At 38.8% G+C, this 16,233-nt stretch overlaps 3 protein-coding genes and 1 long non-coding RNA gene across 5 annotated transcripts; 2 read left to right on the forward strand and 2 right to left on the reverse strand.

Annotated features, from left to right (window-relative positions):
- Nucleotides 1-1,134: 1,134 nt before the first annotated feature.
- Nucleotides 1,135-5,206, reverse strand: LOC149270348 (uncharacterized). Its single transcript, XR_016270808.1, has 2 exons — nucleotides 2,460-5,206; nucleotides 1,135-2,121 (listed from the first exon to the last, which is right to left on the reverse strand). It is a non-coding gene; the product is annotated as an uncharacterized LOC149270348 (long non-coding RNA).
- Nucleotides 5,207-6,970: 1,764 nt separating this feature from the next.
- mtSSB (mitochondrial single stranded DNA-binding protein) lies at nucleotides 6,971-7,895 on the forward strand. The gene is made up of 4 exons (XM_089463242.1): nucleotides 6,971-7,129; nucleotides 7,200-7,287; nucleotides 7,359-7,467; nucleotides 7,539-7,895. Exons 1-4 carry the CDS (start codon nucleotides 7,106-7,108, stop codon nucleotides 7,756-7,758), a joined length of 441 nt encoding a protein of 146 aa, XP_089319368.1. The 5' UTR covers nucleotides 6,971-7,105; the 3' UTR covers nucleotides 7,759-7,895.
- Nucleotides 7,786-8,784, reverse strand: LOC149270350 (uncharacterized). 2 transcript variants are annotated; one of them, XM_089463239.1, is made up of 3 exons: nucleotides 8,483-8,784; nucleotides 8,126-8,389; nucleotides 7,786-8,071 (listed from the first exon to the last, which is right to left on the reverse strand). In XM_089463239.1, exons 1-3 carry the CDS (start codon nucleotides 8,639-8,641, stop codon nucleotides 7,883-7,885), a joined length of 612 nt encoding a protein of 203 aa, XP_089319365.1. In that variant the 5' UTR covers nucleotides 8,642-8,784; the 3' UTR covers nucleotides 7,786-7,882. The 2 variants fall into 2 exon arrangements, with proteins under 2 accessions (XP_089319365.1, XP_089319364.1); XM_089463238.1 differs by having other exon boundaries at nucleotides 8,126-8,425; nucleotides 8,483-8,781.
- Nucleotides 8,785-9,759: 975 nt separating this feature from the next.
- Nucleotides 9,760-16,050, forward strand: LOC108620768 (organic cation transporter protein). Its single transcript, XM_089463235.1, has 3 exons — nucleotides 9,760-9,900; nucleotides 13,932-14,563; nucleotides 14,856-16,050. Exons 1-3 carry the CDS (start codon nucleotides 9,858-9,860, stop codon nucleotides 15,846-15,848), a joined length of 1,668 nt encoding a protein of 555 aa, XP_089319361.1. The 5' UTR covers nucleotides 9,760-9,857; the 3' UTR covers nucleotides 15,849-16,050.
- Nucleotides 16,051-16,233: the final 183 nt, after the last annotated feature.

Consider the following 16,233-nt stretch of genomic DNA (forward strand, 5'->3'; position numbering starts at 1 on the left):
TTTGAGCGCCATCGATAACTTTTTGCCCACGCCATTATTCGCAAAAAAAAAAAAACAAAAAAAAAAACAACAAACATAAATGCAAAACACAATCAGCACAAGTTCAGTTTTTGGGGGCGCATGACGCATTCGGTTTTCAGGTTTTATCAGTTGTTTCTTACTCGCCGCTGCTGCTTGTTTTGATGACACACAGCGAATAAAGCTGAGGCTAAAGTCGCTGGAAGGTCCCAAATTGCTGTGCGCCATTGACTTGGCATTATTTCAACAGAAATCGAGAGAGCCCCATTTAACCCAACTGCTTAATGGGACGCACGTACGCCTGAAGAGTTTTCAAAACTGTGGGAATCAAATTGACTAGAAGCGGAATTAAATTTCCAAAGGCAATATGGTTAAATAGTTAGATCTATCAAATACAGCAGGAATCTCTACTTGATATGGGCTTGATCAGTTGGTGTCTTTTGTTAACTCTATACTAATTTTGAATGACTTTTTTATACGCATATTTTCATTAGGGCGAAGTCCTCGGCTTTACTCTGTAAGCCGGGCTTAATTTGAAGTAAATATGTTTTTATGACAATCGATAATTTTAAAACTTACCATGTCAAAATATTGCACGAATGGCAAACGTTAATTTGATTTAAGTTAAGATTTCCTTATATTTTTATGATAGGTCACTATCTACCAGAATTTTAGGCCACATAGCAAATTCTAAGAATTTACGAAAACCAGAGCTAAGGGAGGATGCTCTTATAGGACACGTGCAGAATCTGAATTATATAACACATGATTAAAAAAAACAGGTAAAACATATTTTCTTTTAAATCAAAGTCTTTTTATTTAGTTTAACAAAATTATTTTCTACATGGTTTTGTTTTATTAGTTAATGCTATGGCTAAATTAAGTTGTCCTTTATCTGATCAACCGCTAACTATATTATTTATAGCTAATACATTCGTCTGAACTTCCAATAATATAATATATTTGTACTTATACCCTTCATGTGCTCTAGATATACATATATATTTACCCCAAATATGCTAATTATTACCACCTACCCATATAAGAGTAAGGCTCCCTCTATTTTTATACACATACATCGATCGATGTTGCTGTTGGGTTTTCTTTTCTTTTCGATTTTTATTATTCTTTTTTTTTTTTTTTTTTTTTGCGTTGCGCAAGTGGCAACTGGTCGTCGCCGTCGTCGTCGTCAACGTCGCTTTTGTTGCTGTTAGCCATGTGCTTGCTTGAGAACCAGAACCTACAAACCAGCCAGCAGCAGACGGCACTGGTCGTAGCTCGACTGCTCGAGCCAAAGACAGAGTCAGAGTCAGAACTAAAGTCCCAAGCCCTACGTTTCAGAGCTGACGCTGTAAATGGGAATAAGGCAGAGGCAACGGCAACGGCAACGGCAGCGGCAACAAAATTCAAGCAGTAGAGCCAGAGCCCAGAGTCGTTGGCGGTGACGGTGCCGGCGGTGCTGATGTAGCCTGTGCTGGAGCCAGTGTTGGCTCGGCACTAAAGCACATGAAGCAGCAATCGTATAAGAGCGGACCGACATTCGACATTGTTGTTGTTGTTGCTGTTGTCGACTGCAGGTTCTGACTCAGGGCTCGAGCAGAGTGCGCTCCGCTCTGTGGTATGCGGCCATGTGCGTCGCTTAGAACGAAAACAACAACTACAACGACAACGACAACGACAGCGGCAGCGGCAGCGACAACCAAGGCGACGACGTCGATGAGGACCGAGCACCGAGCACCGAGGACGACTATTCAGGCTACGGTATGCCCTGGCTTTGGGGGCCAGCTCTAGCAAATGTATTGTCACAGTGGTGTGGCATTTCCTTTATCGTACTGAAATGTGGTGTGAGGCGCTCTGGGGAAAGCTGGCGGGAATATTTTAGGCCTCGCACTCAGCTCTTGGTAGCCAAAACCAGCACTAGCGTTCCAACGCTTGGGCTGCCGCCCACTCCTTGGTGTTTTCATCGTCGCCGCCGTCGTCGTCGTCGTCATTGTTGTTGTTGTTGCCGACAGAACTGCGTTCGTTGGGTTCGCTCGTTCGTCTTGACATTTGCGTTTTGCCCTGCCGCTTGGTAAGGTTGAATGATTGGAGTGAACAGTGGATCTACGTGATTAGAATGGAGCAAATGATAGAAATATATATGTATAATAAAATTATATTAGGAATAGCAACAATATACCCTCTAAACTTTTGGCATAAGCCAACTCTGTACTATAGTACTTTCATATTAAAATATTAATTTATATTAAGTCTCATTATTTTGGAAAACAAAACTTAGAAGAAATTTCCTTAAATTTATCTAAGTGTAATATGAGGTAGATAACTAATTCTAAACTCATTTTCTACATTGCTCAGCATGCAACATTAATTTTGCAAAAAAAAAAACCTATCGTAATATTTCTTGTATAATCTATAATTTTTAAAAACAAAAATGCTCGTACAGTTAATAATTTATGACTGAATCGAAAGTGTTAAGGTGTTAAGTGTTCTAGTCATTCGTTAATCCAGATCTTTCTTTGCAATTGTACTTTGCACCAATGTGCAGAGCTTAAGCGAATATTCGTTTATTCTGATTACAAAAGGCGGGCATGGGAGGCTATGGCAGAACGGGGGGCCCAGGCACAAATTCCAACTTTACTTCAACTTTAATGTTCGGTCACTGTCGGTGCTCTGTTCTCAGCTCAGCTCAGCTCAGAGCCCGCAGTGACGAAGACGGCGACGACGAAGACGACGATGAATTCGAGAACGAACACGACGACTTTAACTCTAACGATGTTCGCTCTTTCATTTGGTATACTCTTGTGGCAGAGTCGATTCAATAGATCAATTAAGATGACTTCAAGACAGTAACTAGTATTTAAAACTTACATAAAACAATAAATCATTTGCTTCATAATATTTTAATGTCTAAAAGTATCTCAACCTAAAAATTTATAAGTAGTAGATTGAAAATAAGATCTCGAGATATCAGCTATATAGAGTACAAAACGAACGAAATAATCTAGAATTTAAATTCAAGAGAAAGCAATCAATGAAATGCTTATAAACGATAAATGTTTGCAATATTTGGAATCTTTTAATAATAATTTAATTAATTAATTTTTAATAATAAATTATTATTCATTTAAATAAATTCTTGTTTCTCTAGCTCTAATTTAGGTTTTATCAGATCAAGCTCAATTAAATACATATTTAAATAATGATGTTTACGGAATTTCTATAAACTTCTTTAACTAAGATGCAGGGTATATCTCTCTTCTCTTCTCGTTTCTTTGGAGAGGCAGCTAAAGCTGTGCTGCTCGTTGGATAGTTGACGGGCTGGTTGGCCTGGCACTGTTCAGAGTTGCAAGCAACGCCATCGTTGTTGCCTTCAACGTTTGCCGCTGTCGTTGTCGTTGTTGTTGCTGTTGTTGTTGCTGCTGCTGCTGCTTTTATTATAAATTTTTGCTGGCACTGTTGGTTCGTTCGGTGCTGGGTTTTTTCATCGCTGTCGTCGTTTTCGCCTCAGTCTTGCTTGACGTTATAGCAGCCAACGCCATCGCATGCTTCACCTTCGCCCCACCGCACACACACACACACACATACACATACTCACACACAGAGGCACTCAAACAGTCACACACTTTGTGCGGCTGCTTTCCCCTGTCCCACTCTTCCCGCTTCTACATCCCTACCTAGTTCTCACTGTCTCTCTCTCGCTCTCTCTGCCATGTGGACGCCCTGCTCCCCACATTCGTTGCTGCTGCGACGAAGTTTCTTGTTTTCTTTCAACGTTGCTGCCGCTGCCCTCGCTGCTGCCGTCACTGCTGCCTCTTTGCTTGTCGTAATTTTACTTGATTTTTTCTCTTTTTTTTTTTTTTTTATTATTGTTGTTGCTGTGTGCTGCTTTCTGTGCGCTCGTTCGTTGTTCGTTGGCGTTTTTCATTTGCGTTGCTGTTGGGGCTTTTTTTGCTGCCACTGCTGCTGCTGGCTCTGTTGCCGTTGCTGTTGCTGTTGCTGCTGCTGTTGCCAGTGAGTTGGTTTCGAAATAAACTTTAATGCGAACATTCGTTTGGTTAAGTTTCAGTTTCTGTTTCTGTTGCTCTGTTAAATTTTGGTAAAATTGTGCGCAGTCAGCTTCAGATGCAAATGCAGACACAAGTGTTTATGATTTTAAATGGAATATATGGAATATAAATGAAAAAGTATATAGAATATAGACTCTAAGGCTCCATATTAGTAGATTAGGACTAGGAAGTATGGATAGGTGAAGAGGGTATTTCTCATTCGCAACTAAATTACTTCTTAAGTTCTATTATATTGAGAGTTTAGCAGGCGAGCAAATACTGATTTGCTTTAAATGGGTTCCTGAGGCTAATGTTACCCAATTGCTGTAACAGCTGCGCGCGTTTTTCAAAAACCTTCGCGCAGGCGAAGGCAGCCAACCAACGAACAAACCAAGCCGTAACAGCAACAACATTTAAGCTGCCAGTTGGAATGTTGCTGCGGCTGCTGCTGCTGCTGCTACTGCTGTACATTAAGCTTAAGCTGCGTTGAGTTGAGTTTCACTATAAAATGAATATGAGTTTTCGTTGCTTTTGCACGCAAACGCACAAACGAACCATCAGACGAAACGAAACGCTACGAAACGATACGAAATGAACGAACGGACGTCCTCGAGAAGCCCAGCCAACAGCAACCACTTCAGCAACAGCAACAGCAACCAGCCGGCTCCCTCCTCAAGCGTCGTACCATGCCATTCGCTATACAAACTGAAAATATACAAAAAGCAACAACAGCAACAGCAAAAGCAACGGCAACGGCAACGGCAACGTCGACATTTGGGACGTTCGTTCGTTAGTATCGCAACAGCGAACAGCCGGAGTCACAGCCATAGCCTCATATACACAGCAGATACAGATACAGATACACAGCCCACACACACACAGATACACACACATATATGTATACACACATTCACACATATGCCCAGCTACACGCGCGCTGGAAACAACGCCAGCAGACGATAGCGAAGAGAGACGAAACGAAATATAGCGAAGAGATGAGTGGAGAGGTGAGGCGAAGCGACCGACCGACCGACGACGACGACGATGGCAGCACTCGAAAACGACAGCATGAATAATGCCTTAGATTGGGGCTACACTGGGGATAGCTATGCGCTACAATATATAGGAAGAAGTGGAAAAAACTTTTCTTATATAATGAAAAATATAATTTTAAATGAATATAAAAGTCGGTTCTATAAACTAAATATTGGCTAAAGATCATTCAGTTAGTTGTATTAAAAAACTGATAAGTTTATTAACTATACACGATGGATATAGTTAAGTTATTCAAGGGGCTTTACTACATTGAATTAAATATCTATTGAAAATATTTTATACTTAATTTATCTTTAGCTATACTGATACATATATTTATATTTAATGATGAATATGGAATCATTTTACGGTTTTCTATATTTATATAATTGCAAATAATTCTATTTAAAAGATGATCATATTTTAATTTTTAATCATAATTTTACTTGAAGAATAGAATTCGAAGCATTTCCAACACTGAAACCCATCTGGGACGGACTATCTACAGCTGTCGTAGTACCCTACGAAGCGGCTGTTCTGACGCACAAATCAAATAACGCCAAGACTCATGCTGCGGCTTGGCTTGGCAATATTCTTTGGGCAGCAGCCCGGCACCAAACCCAAGAGTAACGCCGACGCCGACGCCGATATCGACATCGACATCAACTTTGCCGCCTGCCCATCTGCACGCCCGCCCGACCGTTCGTCTTTGTCGGTTGGCTGTCGTCATCGCCTGAATTTGAATGCAAAGTCGAAGAGTTGTTGGTTTTGTTGTTGTCGCTTAGGTTGTTGTTATTGCCATTGCTCTTGCTGCGAATAGCAGGCTGAAGCTGCAGCAGCAGACAACAAACAAACGAAACGAAAATATATGAAATAGCGAATTCGCTCTTCCGTTTTGTTTCACATTCACCTCAGCTGGATGCAATGCCTTGAATTGCTCAGTGGAAATCAATGACGGCCTCCCGTGGGCCTTGGCTGCTAATCGGCTGTTCCAAAAACAAAATGGATCCACAAAATGGCGACTCGTAAATGACGCTTCGGCAGTAAAACGAAGACAATCGGCGATCGCACATCCTGTTCAGCAATGCTTCGCTACGATTTTATGCATGTCTATAAATGGACGCAAGAAATTCCATTTTTATACTTATTTTTTAACCTATAATATGCACTATGCTTTAAGCAAAAAATATGTTTTTGTATATTAACATATTTATTATATTCCTCTATTATTGATTGTTTGTGCTATATGTACATACATACATATGTACAAAAAATAGATAACATACTTGCTAAGTAGTAAGTAGTAAGTTTAAATTTAAAGGCAGGCTATCATAGCTATGCACTTTAGCTTAAGCGCTCATGTCAAGTGTTAAAAAAAGATCTATTTGCCTCTGGTGTCTATTATTTGAGGCAGAAAGCCCAATACCTAATCAAGTTTGTAAAAAATATAATAATTAGGGCGCCACTGTCGGCTGTTTTTTGTACTATAGCTAGTTTCAAAAAATTGTCCAACAGAGCGCGCCTTAGTATCGTTTACTGGGTGTTGGAGCAATGAGCTATATACAGCGAGCATGTAGTGGTGCCCATAATAACCGATAGAGTGAACCTATGATCCAATCAGTATAAAAAATTAGCCAATTAGAATACTGGCGGCAAAAATGTTTGGATATGCTAAAAAATTAACGAAAAACATTGTCGTTTTTAACTAGAGTAGGTTTATTTATTGCATACTATCACTTGAGATGATATTCTTTATTCATAAGTTTCACTATAATAATTTTTCAGTTAACATTTTTATACCAACATTTAAATTATATTTAAAGCTCGAAAGATATTGCGCCCATTCCTTGGTTCTTTAAAACACTTTTCGACTTCGATATGTTGCAGAAATTTCCAACAGAGTGCGCCACAAGCGGTAACAATTTGAGTTAAGTTGGCTGCGTCTGTGTTAAACAGCTGTTTGCAAAAATTAAAACGCATTGCCGGTTAATAAAGCACGCATAAAAATGATGCAACAAGCTAGACACATTGTAAGTTAAATGTTTTACTACTTTGAACAATGATATGTGAATATAATGGCACGTATTTCTGAATTTACAGCTTAAGCCAGTGCTAAATGGATTTTGGACTCTGCCGGCACGAGGTGCCGCAAGCACGACGGCCACAGCGCCCGCCAAAATTGAAAAAAGTGTGTGGAAAATCATTTCTAGATCTATATTAATCTGTTAACAAGTCCTATTATAAATTTCAAATATATAGCTGTCAACACGGTAACTATATTGGGGCGTGTGGGTGCGGATCCACAACTCCGAGGTTCGGTGGAGCATCCGGTGGTCACCTTCTCAGTAGCTACGCACACCAATTACAAGTGAGTAGAAACATAACATCCATATATACATACATATAATGTAACTGTAACACAAATATTTCTCTCGCCAGATATGAGAATGGGGATTGGGCGCAGCGCACCGATTGGCATCGAGTCGTAGTCTTCAAGCCCAATTTGCGTGAAACTGTGCTGGAGTACCTTAAGAAAGGGCAACGCACCATGGTGCAGGGCAAGATAACATACGGCGAGATAACCGACCAACAGGGCAACCAAAAGACAAGCACCAGCATTATAGCCGACGATGTGCTCTTCTTCCGGGAGTCGAATTAAGGACTAACAATTAACAAGCCAAATATCTTCGTAATGTTAAGAACAAAGTTGAACTTGAATGCATTTAATTGCCTACTTATTCATACATATGTATCATATAAACCGTTATACTGAATATAAATTTTCAAAATTTATAACGAGCTGTAGTTGGGCGGGGTTTCTTGTGGCGTTTGTCTTTCCTTATCTTGCCTGTTACTTTTCTGCATATTTTATTATAGCTTATAATAACCTTGTTGGCCAATTTGTGTAGCTTATCCAGTTTCTTTTCCAGTCCAGTTATTGCTGATAAATGATAGTCCATTATCCTAGTCACCTATGGAAATACCTTAAACCATGTGTCGTAGATATGGTTTTTCTATATTCTCACCAAATTTGGGGACTCTAAACGCTTGATGGCTTCTTCGTTATAAGCATTAAGTTCCTCTTTCAGATTGTTGCATTGTGCAGTCGATTGGTCCGCCGATATTAGTAGCTTCAGGAACGTGCGATAGCTGCTAGGTCTTAGGGGTATCCACTCTGGGCCCTTTGAGAAATCTATGTAGTTGGCTTGATATCGTGAAAGAAGCTTATCGATTTCATCCAACTGAACTTCGTTCTCCTGTAATTCAAGCTCCGTTTGAAAGATACACTCCTGCATTTTGTTAATAAGCATATCCACGGTAATAAGCTAAAGACGATCGAATAGTGGCGAAAATCTGAACATTACTTCGATTCAATATCTTACTTGTTTCCCATTCTCCAAGCAATTGCTTTCCTGTTCACGTATGAAATTCATTTTAAGATCGAATTCTTTTGCCGCCTCTTCAGCTTCTTCTAATAAAACTCTGGATAGCATGTCCAAATATAAAAAGGACATTGGGTCCGATATCGATGGGTCACTCATTGCTAAAATTTAACACTTAAAAAAATTTTAAAAACAAAGATTAAATTTAGTAAGGCTATAAAAAGATATAATACATATGTATGTTTGAAAATAAATAGAGATGTAGCTTGCTGGGAATTGTTATAAAAAGGTTACTGAGAAAGAAATAAGAAGTATGCTTAAACAAAAATGTTATTTGAACAAAATAAAAAATATATGACTTAAAATTAGATTCCATGCTAAGGAGCTTCATGAGGTTCTTTGCAATAGGATTTTTTAATATTAATAAAAATAATGGGTGTGTGAAAACAGTTTAAATAAAACCTAAGATTAAATATATTCTTTACGATTCAAATACGTTTCTTTTTATTTTGTAAATATATATTATATTTATTGGAATTTATTCTGACAGAGCAAAAAATAGGAAATGAAATTATATAATTTTTTTTATTTTTTATTTTTTTTTTTTTTACTATTTTCTCCGTCAGAATGAATACCTGTAAAACAGTTGCGTGAAATGATAATCAATGTAACTTAATCCATATCTAATACTCATTTAGACGAGCCTTCAAGCTTTAATAATGTAAAATTTGGCTCTGAGCGACTTGGCAACTAGCAATTACATCTAATCTTGCGATCCACACGCTGCTTGGAAACACATGATGCTGATTTATAACACACACACACGCACACACTGTCCCTCTCTTTCTGTTGATTTGTAAGCTTATCGATCTAGAATTATGTCACAGAATTGAAAAGCAACAACAATGAGGGCCACAACAAATTTAGCAAACACAAACACCGCGATCCACTCTCAATCGTGGAGCTCTTCCACACATATCGGCGGGAGCGTTTCGTTATCTGTGTGAGTGCGAGTATTTGTTGGGTTTATATGATATGTTCATGTATATGTATGTGAGTGTTATTCAGTCACGACTCGAAACTCATTTCGCGTACTCAAAGCCCATTCAGTTCGCATTTAGCTTTTTGCCAGCACGGCGGCGCTTGCCAATCTCCAGCGCACGTTACAAACGGCTTGGGGTCTCAGTCCCGCCTCTCGTGGCTCTGATAATCCAAATCCCAACTTATTTACATCAAGTGTATTGCGATCAAGTATAAGCCATCAGAAGATGCAAATTGTTAACACTTGATTTATTGAGTTGAATCAAGAGGGAAGGTATTTCTCACCTGGAACAATATTTTTTGTTGAACAATTACGCTATTTATCTAAGTGAAAATGGCTGTGGATTACGTTTTAGAGGACTTAATGGGCAAACTGGGTAAGTAGATAGGTCAATCACTCCGCTAACGTTACAAAGTGTGTGGCTGTCCTTATCACTGTCGCATATCAGCAATGCGTTCGCTTATCATGTGCCCGGCATGGCGACTGCGTTGTTTCCGTTTATCCAAGTCGAAAATGCATTAACTACATGTTAGATTCAGTTATCCGGCTGTCACTTTTAATTATCAGATGCGAGATATTGTTATCTCTTTGATATATGTCCGCATTTTGCTCGTCCCTTTGATTTCGTATATGTATGCGCTTGTGTACATACATATACATATAATCTTTCATATTTTTTATTATCATCGTCGGCCAGTCAAGTTTAATACAATTTTAATTGCCCCTGTTTGCTAATTTAATAATCATCTCAAGGTTAAGAGTCGTGTATGACTGACTGACATTTAGCTACGATTTCCTATATAGAGGAAGCAATTCAGTCAAAATCGTCGATCGTCAGCCATCGATCGTTTCCAGTCGGACATATATGAGGTTAACTTTTACAAATGTATCTTTGAGAATGTACTCAGACCGCATTGTCACGCGGTTGCAGATGAGCTGCTTATTAAGTTTTAGAATGGGATTGCGGTTTACTCAGGTAATTCACACGTTTATAGCTAAATGCGAGCAGTTGAAAAACCTATATAAAAATTGCATTGTGAGCTAATGCAAATTTATAATTTTTTTTTATAAATACGCGCGAACTACGCTCTAAATTTACGTTAAACTTACATAACCTTTAATTAACATTGTGTAAGCCTTAAAACCATAAATGGCAACGCTTATCAACGACAGAATTCAATCAGTTTTATTTTGTTATTGATGAATTTATTGGTTAATTGGATAGCAAGAGTTCGTAAACTGCATTTGGCAAACTCTTCAAATCGAAACATATGAATTTTGAGGCGGCCCACGCCGGTCTGTAGAAAACAAGTTTTTGTCATTCGATGCCAACCAGTAAGAGACTAATGACCGCATTAGCCACTTTTTCCTCGCGTCAGAGTATATGTTAATATCTTGTATCTACATACATATATCGCAAGTACATATGAAGGCAAAAGATTTGAAAGTCCAAAAACAGGTTATACAATTTATGTTCTTCTAATATTTATACTTTTCATTGTTTACTTATTGTTTTATTTATTTTGTTTTGCTCTGCTCTTTTTCTTAGTGAAGGTGAGATCTGAATTGTTTCAATATTCCGTGACTTTCTAGTTCTTTTAGCGCTGTCATTCAAAACATGACTCAAGCATAGTGAAATGTATATACAACAATTATATTTACCAAATGTGTTGGGCAATTCTGAAAGACCTTCACTTTTACTACAAAAAAAAAAAAAAAAAAAAAAAAAAAAACTATTATATATAAATAAACATACTTGTGCTGATAAGAGCTCTGTTGGACTCTGAGGGGCAAAGGTCTCAATGTTCTGTATAGAATTTATTTATATTTAACCTATATGCCCATATATACATATTTTAAGAAAGCGTGCTGTATCAGTTATAAAGGTGTGTAAATTATATTTATATGAGTGTTAGTCGAACTATTCTATAATCAAAATGAATAGTAAAGGGTTTTGTTATGATAATGCAGTGCAACCTGTGGCGATTTACATGTTCCTCATGTCCAAATAGAATCAGGGCGTAGTCTAGGTCAAGTTTACATACATTGGCTCCATATGTATTGAATTTTTGTATATATAGAATATTCCTTTGTTTACATTTACATTTATTTTGAATCGCTTGCTCGATAATGTGGCTACTGACCTATAGCAAATATGTACAACAACACACAGATTATACCAATTACTTGCTGTAACACACTCGCAATTATTAAACAAACTTTTAAATATGCATATGATTGAGGAAGAATCTATCAGCAAACTAAAAACCATATATACAATCCATACAACCGCACAATGTAGTGGGGCCAACCACAGTGGATGCACTCGATTCGTTTGTGCAACATTTGGCATTGTTCATTTTGTGGCTCACAGTTGTGCAATGGCTTAGTTATATAGCGTGTGTAATTAAAAGCAAACATAAGTTCTAAATCAATGTCAAAAAATTGGAAATGTTAACGAAGAGAACGGAGAACGAAATCAAAATGAAATTTAAATTCAAAGGGGGATTTTAATTATTTGTTTTTTATTTAAATAATACGAGCGAGCACTAGGAATATAATTGATCTTTAAATGATACATAATAGAATATTACTACAAACTTTTATAGTAAGATATAATTTTTTCACACAGCATAGCTCGCATCAATGTAGAGCCGTGTAAAGTATTAATACGCCAATCACTTTATGATTGATGGGTGTTCGTATTTGATAAGCTTTTAATTCGTTTAATCTGTTGATTGTTTTTGTTTGTTTTTTCATTGAGAGTCAAAGAGCAAAATAATATTGCTCTTTTATCTATTCAATAATAACAATTTCCGTGCTGTACATACAATATGCTGCATTTATGATGACAGTATATTTCAAATACATGGCTTATGTCATGTTTGATTACCAAAATAAACAATTCGTGTTCGTTATTGTGCTTAAGGGCTGTGTTCCACTAAACTGGGCCAAATACCCCACAATGCGGCCATAAACTGATGAAGTACTCTATGGACTGATTTTCTGATAATCCGATATGATTTCGCATTCGTCCGTTTGATTTCATATTCATTTTCAATATCATTACGTATCGATCGGTCGGTCGGCTGTATTTCTGATTATGCAATTGAATTTAATTAAAGATCGCCGAGTGTGGAATTGGTATTAATTAAAAACTACATTTTTGTGCCCGAGATCTGTGACATAATTTCACACTTATGGTGCGATCAGTTGAGCAGTTTTACAAATTCTTAGACAATGGTATCACGTCTGGGAATTGTCTGTAACTTTTCTGGCATTCGTTCGTTGTTTCTCTTTTTGTCCACTCAACTGGTTGAACACATCAATATTGATATTGCTAGAGTAGTTGGTACCGCAAATCAATTGTAATTGTCGATTGAACATTGGACCGATCAAGTGACAAATATCTAGGCTACGTCCAAAGAAATTTACAAAGTGCCTGACCTCGAGAAGCCAGATCACAGCACAGCACAGCACAGCACAGTACAGTACAGTACATGCAAAAAATATATCAACGCCAATAGTTCCCATAAAACATAAAAGAGAAGAGTAAACAGAGAAAAGCAAAACCAACTGTTGGCAAACAGTTTACCGCGCATTTGTATGCCATTCAATTGAAATCGAATTGAATAAATTCCACTTGATTTAATTGCAAAGTCTGCCGAGTGACGACAATTCTATCGGCGCCGTTAAACGCGTTGAGTTACGCCCAACGAAAAATATCTGATAAACCAATTTGACAACAAACAGAACTCTGTTGTCATAGCCGATTATATCATATCATGCACGACATGTGAAAGTGGATAATCCAATCACTTTAAAAGCATTAATCTGAAAAAATATATGGCATGCCAATTATATATTCATTTGCAATTGTAATCCATGTTCAATCAGCGTTCAATAAAACAAATACTTACCAAATACCCAAGTAGCATGCGCTTTCCTTGCTTATCTTAGCTCATTCATTTCGTATTTATTTGCAATATTGTTGAAGTCTGTTTAATTAAATAAAGCAAGCACAAGTGCTTTCTATTATGAGTCTAACAGACAGTAGCCAATATAAATATGTAGATATTCGAAATATTCAATATTAAGATCCTCCGAGTTTTATAAAAGAAGTTAGAAAGTATTGACTGATTCTTGGCTACTTTTTCCTAGTATCTTTGGTTTCATTATTATCATACGATAAGAAACGAATTCCATGGTGGCCAAATCAGTACGTCGATAATCTAGTTTAAGTCCCAACAATTCGCTCAAATCTATTTATTTTTCCTCTGATAAATAAAATTCTGATAAGCCATTCGGAAGAATGGTATCGCATTATCAACTTCCGTCCTAGACAGCATTTAATATTTTATTTAATTAAGATTTGCATATTGATTGATTAAATTTTTGTTCTTTAAGGTGAATTCGGCAAATACCAATTCGCCCAATTTTTCCTGCAAGTGTTGTCCGCATTGACAGCGGGCATGCACATGCTGTCCCTGGTGACTGTTGCATCAGTGCCCGAGCATCGCTGTTTTATAGCCGGCGTGGATAACAGCAGCCTGTCCCAGCTGCCATGGAACTCCAGCGCCATCCTAGAAGCCATTCCATTAAAGCCTTCCGGCGAGCTGGACTCCTGCCATATGTACAATGCGAGCGCTGGGGATCAGAGCCAGATACCCTGTGAGAAGTATGTGTACGATACAACGTACTATAAGACATCCCGCACCATCGACTGGGACTTTGTTTGCGATCGTCGTTGGATGGGTGCCATCATTCAAACGGTCTTCATGTTGGGTACATTCACGGGCGCTGTAACATTAGGTGGCTTGGCAGATAAGGTCGGCCGCAAGACCGTCTTCTGCTGGTCGGCGCTACTGCAGCTATTTGTCGGCGTAGGCGTGGCTTTCATTCCGGAATACTTTTCGGTCATGGTGGCGCGTTTTATCCTAGGTATAGTGGGCTCGGCTGGTGCCTATATATGCGGCTTTGTACTGACAATGGAGCTGGTGGGCGCCACCAAACGGACAGTATGCGGCATTACCTTCCAGGTGAGCACAAAATTTTGATTATCACATTGTAAAACAGAGATTTTGCCATATCAATCTTCAATAGATAGATATTCTGAATCTAAAAACCCATTTGCTCAATCAATTCACAGCTTTGAGAAAATATAGGTCAAGGCTTTAAAATTTATAGATAAGAAAAAAACAACAATTAATACGTTCCGAAAACTTCTAATTAAATTAAAGCTTAGATCATGAAATTTACCCACAACGCCAATTGAATAGATTCGGACTCTATAGAGAAGATATTTTTCAAATTATTTCTTTCTTTTTGCAGGCTGTCTTTGCTGGGGGCATAATGCTCGTTGCCGGCTGGGGTGCCATTATCAAGGATCGTCAAATGCTGCAAGTGGTGTATGGCTTGCACGGTTGCCTGTTTCTGGCCCATTGGTGGCTGATGGATGAGTCGCCGCGCTGGCTCTGGATGCAGGGACGCGCCGCCGAGGCAGTGGACATTGTGGCAAAGGGACTACGCATCAATGGCTCTGGCATACCCATAGACAAGGACTACTATGTGCAGAAGGCCAAGCAACAGGCTGCTGTTGAGGAGAAGTCGAGTGCTGGTCTCGGCGATCTCTTCCGCACGCCCAACTTGCGGATGAAGACCCTGAACGTGTGCCTCTGTTGGTTCGCTAACTCAATTGTCTACTATGGCCTATCGCTGAGTGCTGGCAAGCTTTATGGTAATCCCTATCTGATACTGTTCCTTATGGGTCTGGTGGAGTTCCCCAGCTATATAACCATTGTTTTTGTCCTGGATCGCCTGGGACGTCGCTCCATAACCTCCACTCTGATGCTTGGTGGCGGCCTCTGTTGCATTGTGGCTGCCTTCATAGCTCAGGGTACCACATTATCCACGAGTATTGTGATGCTGGGCAAGCTGCTCATCGCTGGATCCTTTGCTGTCATCTACAACTACTCGGCGGAGCTGTTTCCCACTGTGGTGCGCAACTCAGCCATGGGATTGGGCTCAATGTGTGCCCGTCTCTCTGGCGCACTGACACCCCTGATTACTCTGCTTGGTGATTCATTTGATCCCAAGATTCCGGCTGTGTTGTTCGGTGTGGTTGCCTTAGTGTCCGGCTTCTGGGTTATGTTCCTGCCGGAAACAATGAACAAGCCCATGCCAGAGTCCATTGAGGATGGCGAGAACTTTGGCAAGGGTGACACCTGGTTCAGCCAATGTGCTGGCCGGAAGCCACGCCAGGATAGTATTTATCCCGACGATCCTGAGCAAATGGTGCCGCTCAAGACCATCGAAAGTAAATAAGATATGCCAAAGTTTTGTTTTTTGTTTTGTTTTGTTAAGTCTAAGATACATCTATACCGACACATTTCCACACACACACATAGATACACACTACCAGCTGCTTTTGCGGTGTTTAGTTAGCTTTCATCATGTTAATAAATTACATAAAGTACATATTTTTGGAGCTATGGACCAAAGACATGGAATCAAATGATGTACTGAAGTCGTCGTGTCTCACTGTTATTTCAAATATGTGCTTTAGCTGATTTCATTTTACATTTTAAGCGAAACGTAGCACTAAAGAAGCTTGTAAGAATGTCACATGGAGCATATATTCGATGAGAGCTATAGTTCTGAGAAATGGAGTTGATCCAAAATATCTGGTTAGCAAATTCATTAACCACTA

The sequence above is a fragment of the Drosophila arizonae genome, chromosome 2 (genome assembly GCF_054131065.1).
Source record: "Drosophila arizonae isolate 15081-1271.41 chromosome 2, UAZ_ARI_1.0, whole genome shotgun sequence".
NCBI classification, from domain to species: Eukaryota; Metazoa; Arthropoda; class Insecta; order Diptera; family Drosophilidae; genus Drosophila; species Drosophila arizonae.

Bases quoted from the DNA above. Each gene is read 5' to 3' on its own strand.
- LOC149270350 (XM_089463238.1), bottom strand. From the start codon at position 8,641: ATGAGTGACCCATCGATATCGGACCCAATGTCCTTTTTATATTTGGAC. The intron at 8,426-8,482 runs GTAAGATATTGA...GATCGTCTTTAG, and splicing joins GCTTGGAGAATGGGAAACAA to CTTATTACCGTGGATATGCT. The intron at 8,072-8,125 runs GTGAGAATATAG...GTATTTCCATAG, and splicing joins GTTTAGAGTCCCCAAATTTG to GTGACTAGGATAATGGACTA.
- LOC108620768 (XM_089463235.1), top strand. From the start codon at position 9,858: ATGGCTGTGGATTACGTTTTAGAGGACTTAATGGGCAAACTGG. The intron at 9,901-13,931 runs GTAAGTAGATAG...TTGTTCTTTAAG, and splicing joins GGACTTAATGGGCAAACTGG to GTGAATTCGGCAAATACCAA. The intron at 14,564-14,855 runs GTGAGCACAAAA...TTCTTTTTGCAG, and splicing joins TATGCGGCATTACCTTCCAG to GCTGTCTTTGCTGGGGGCAT.
- mtSSB (XM_089463242.1), top strand. From the start codon at position 7,106: ATGATGCAACAAGCTAGACACATT. The intron at 7,288-7,358 runs GTGTGTGGAAAA...TCAAATATATAG, and splicing joins GCCCGCCAAAATTGAAAAAA to CTGTCAACACGGTAACTATA. The intron at 7,468-7,538 runs GTGAGTAGAAAC...TTCTCTCGCCAG, and splicing joins GCTACGCACACCAATTACAA to ATATGAGAATGGGGATTGGG.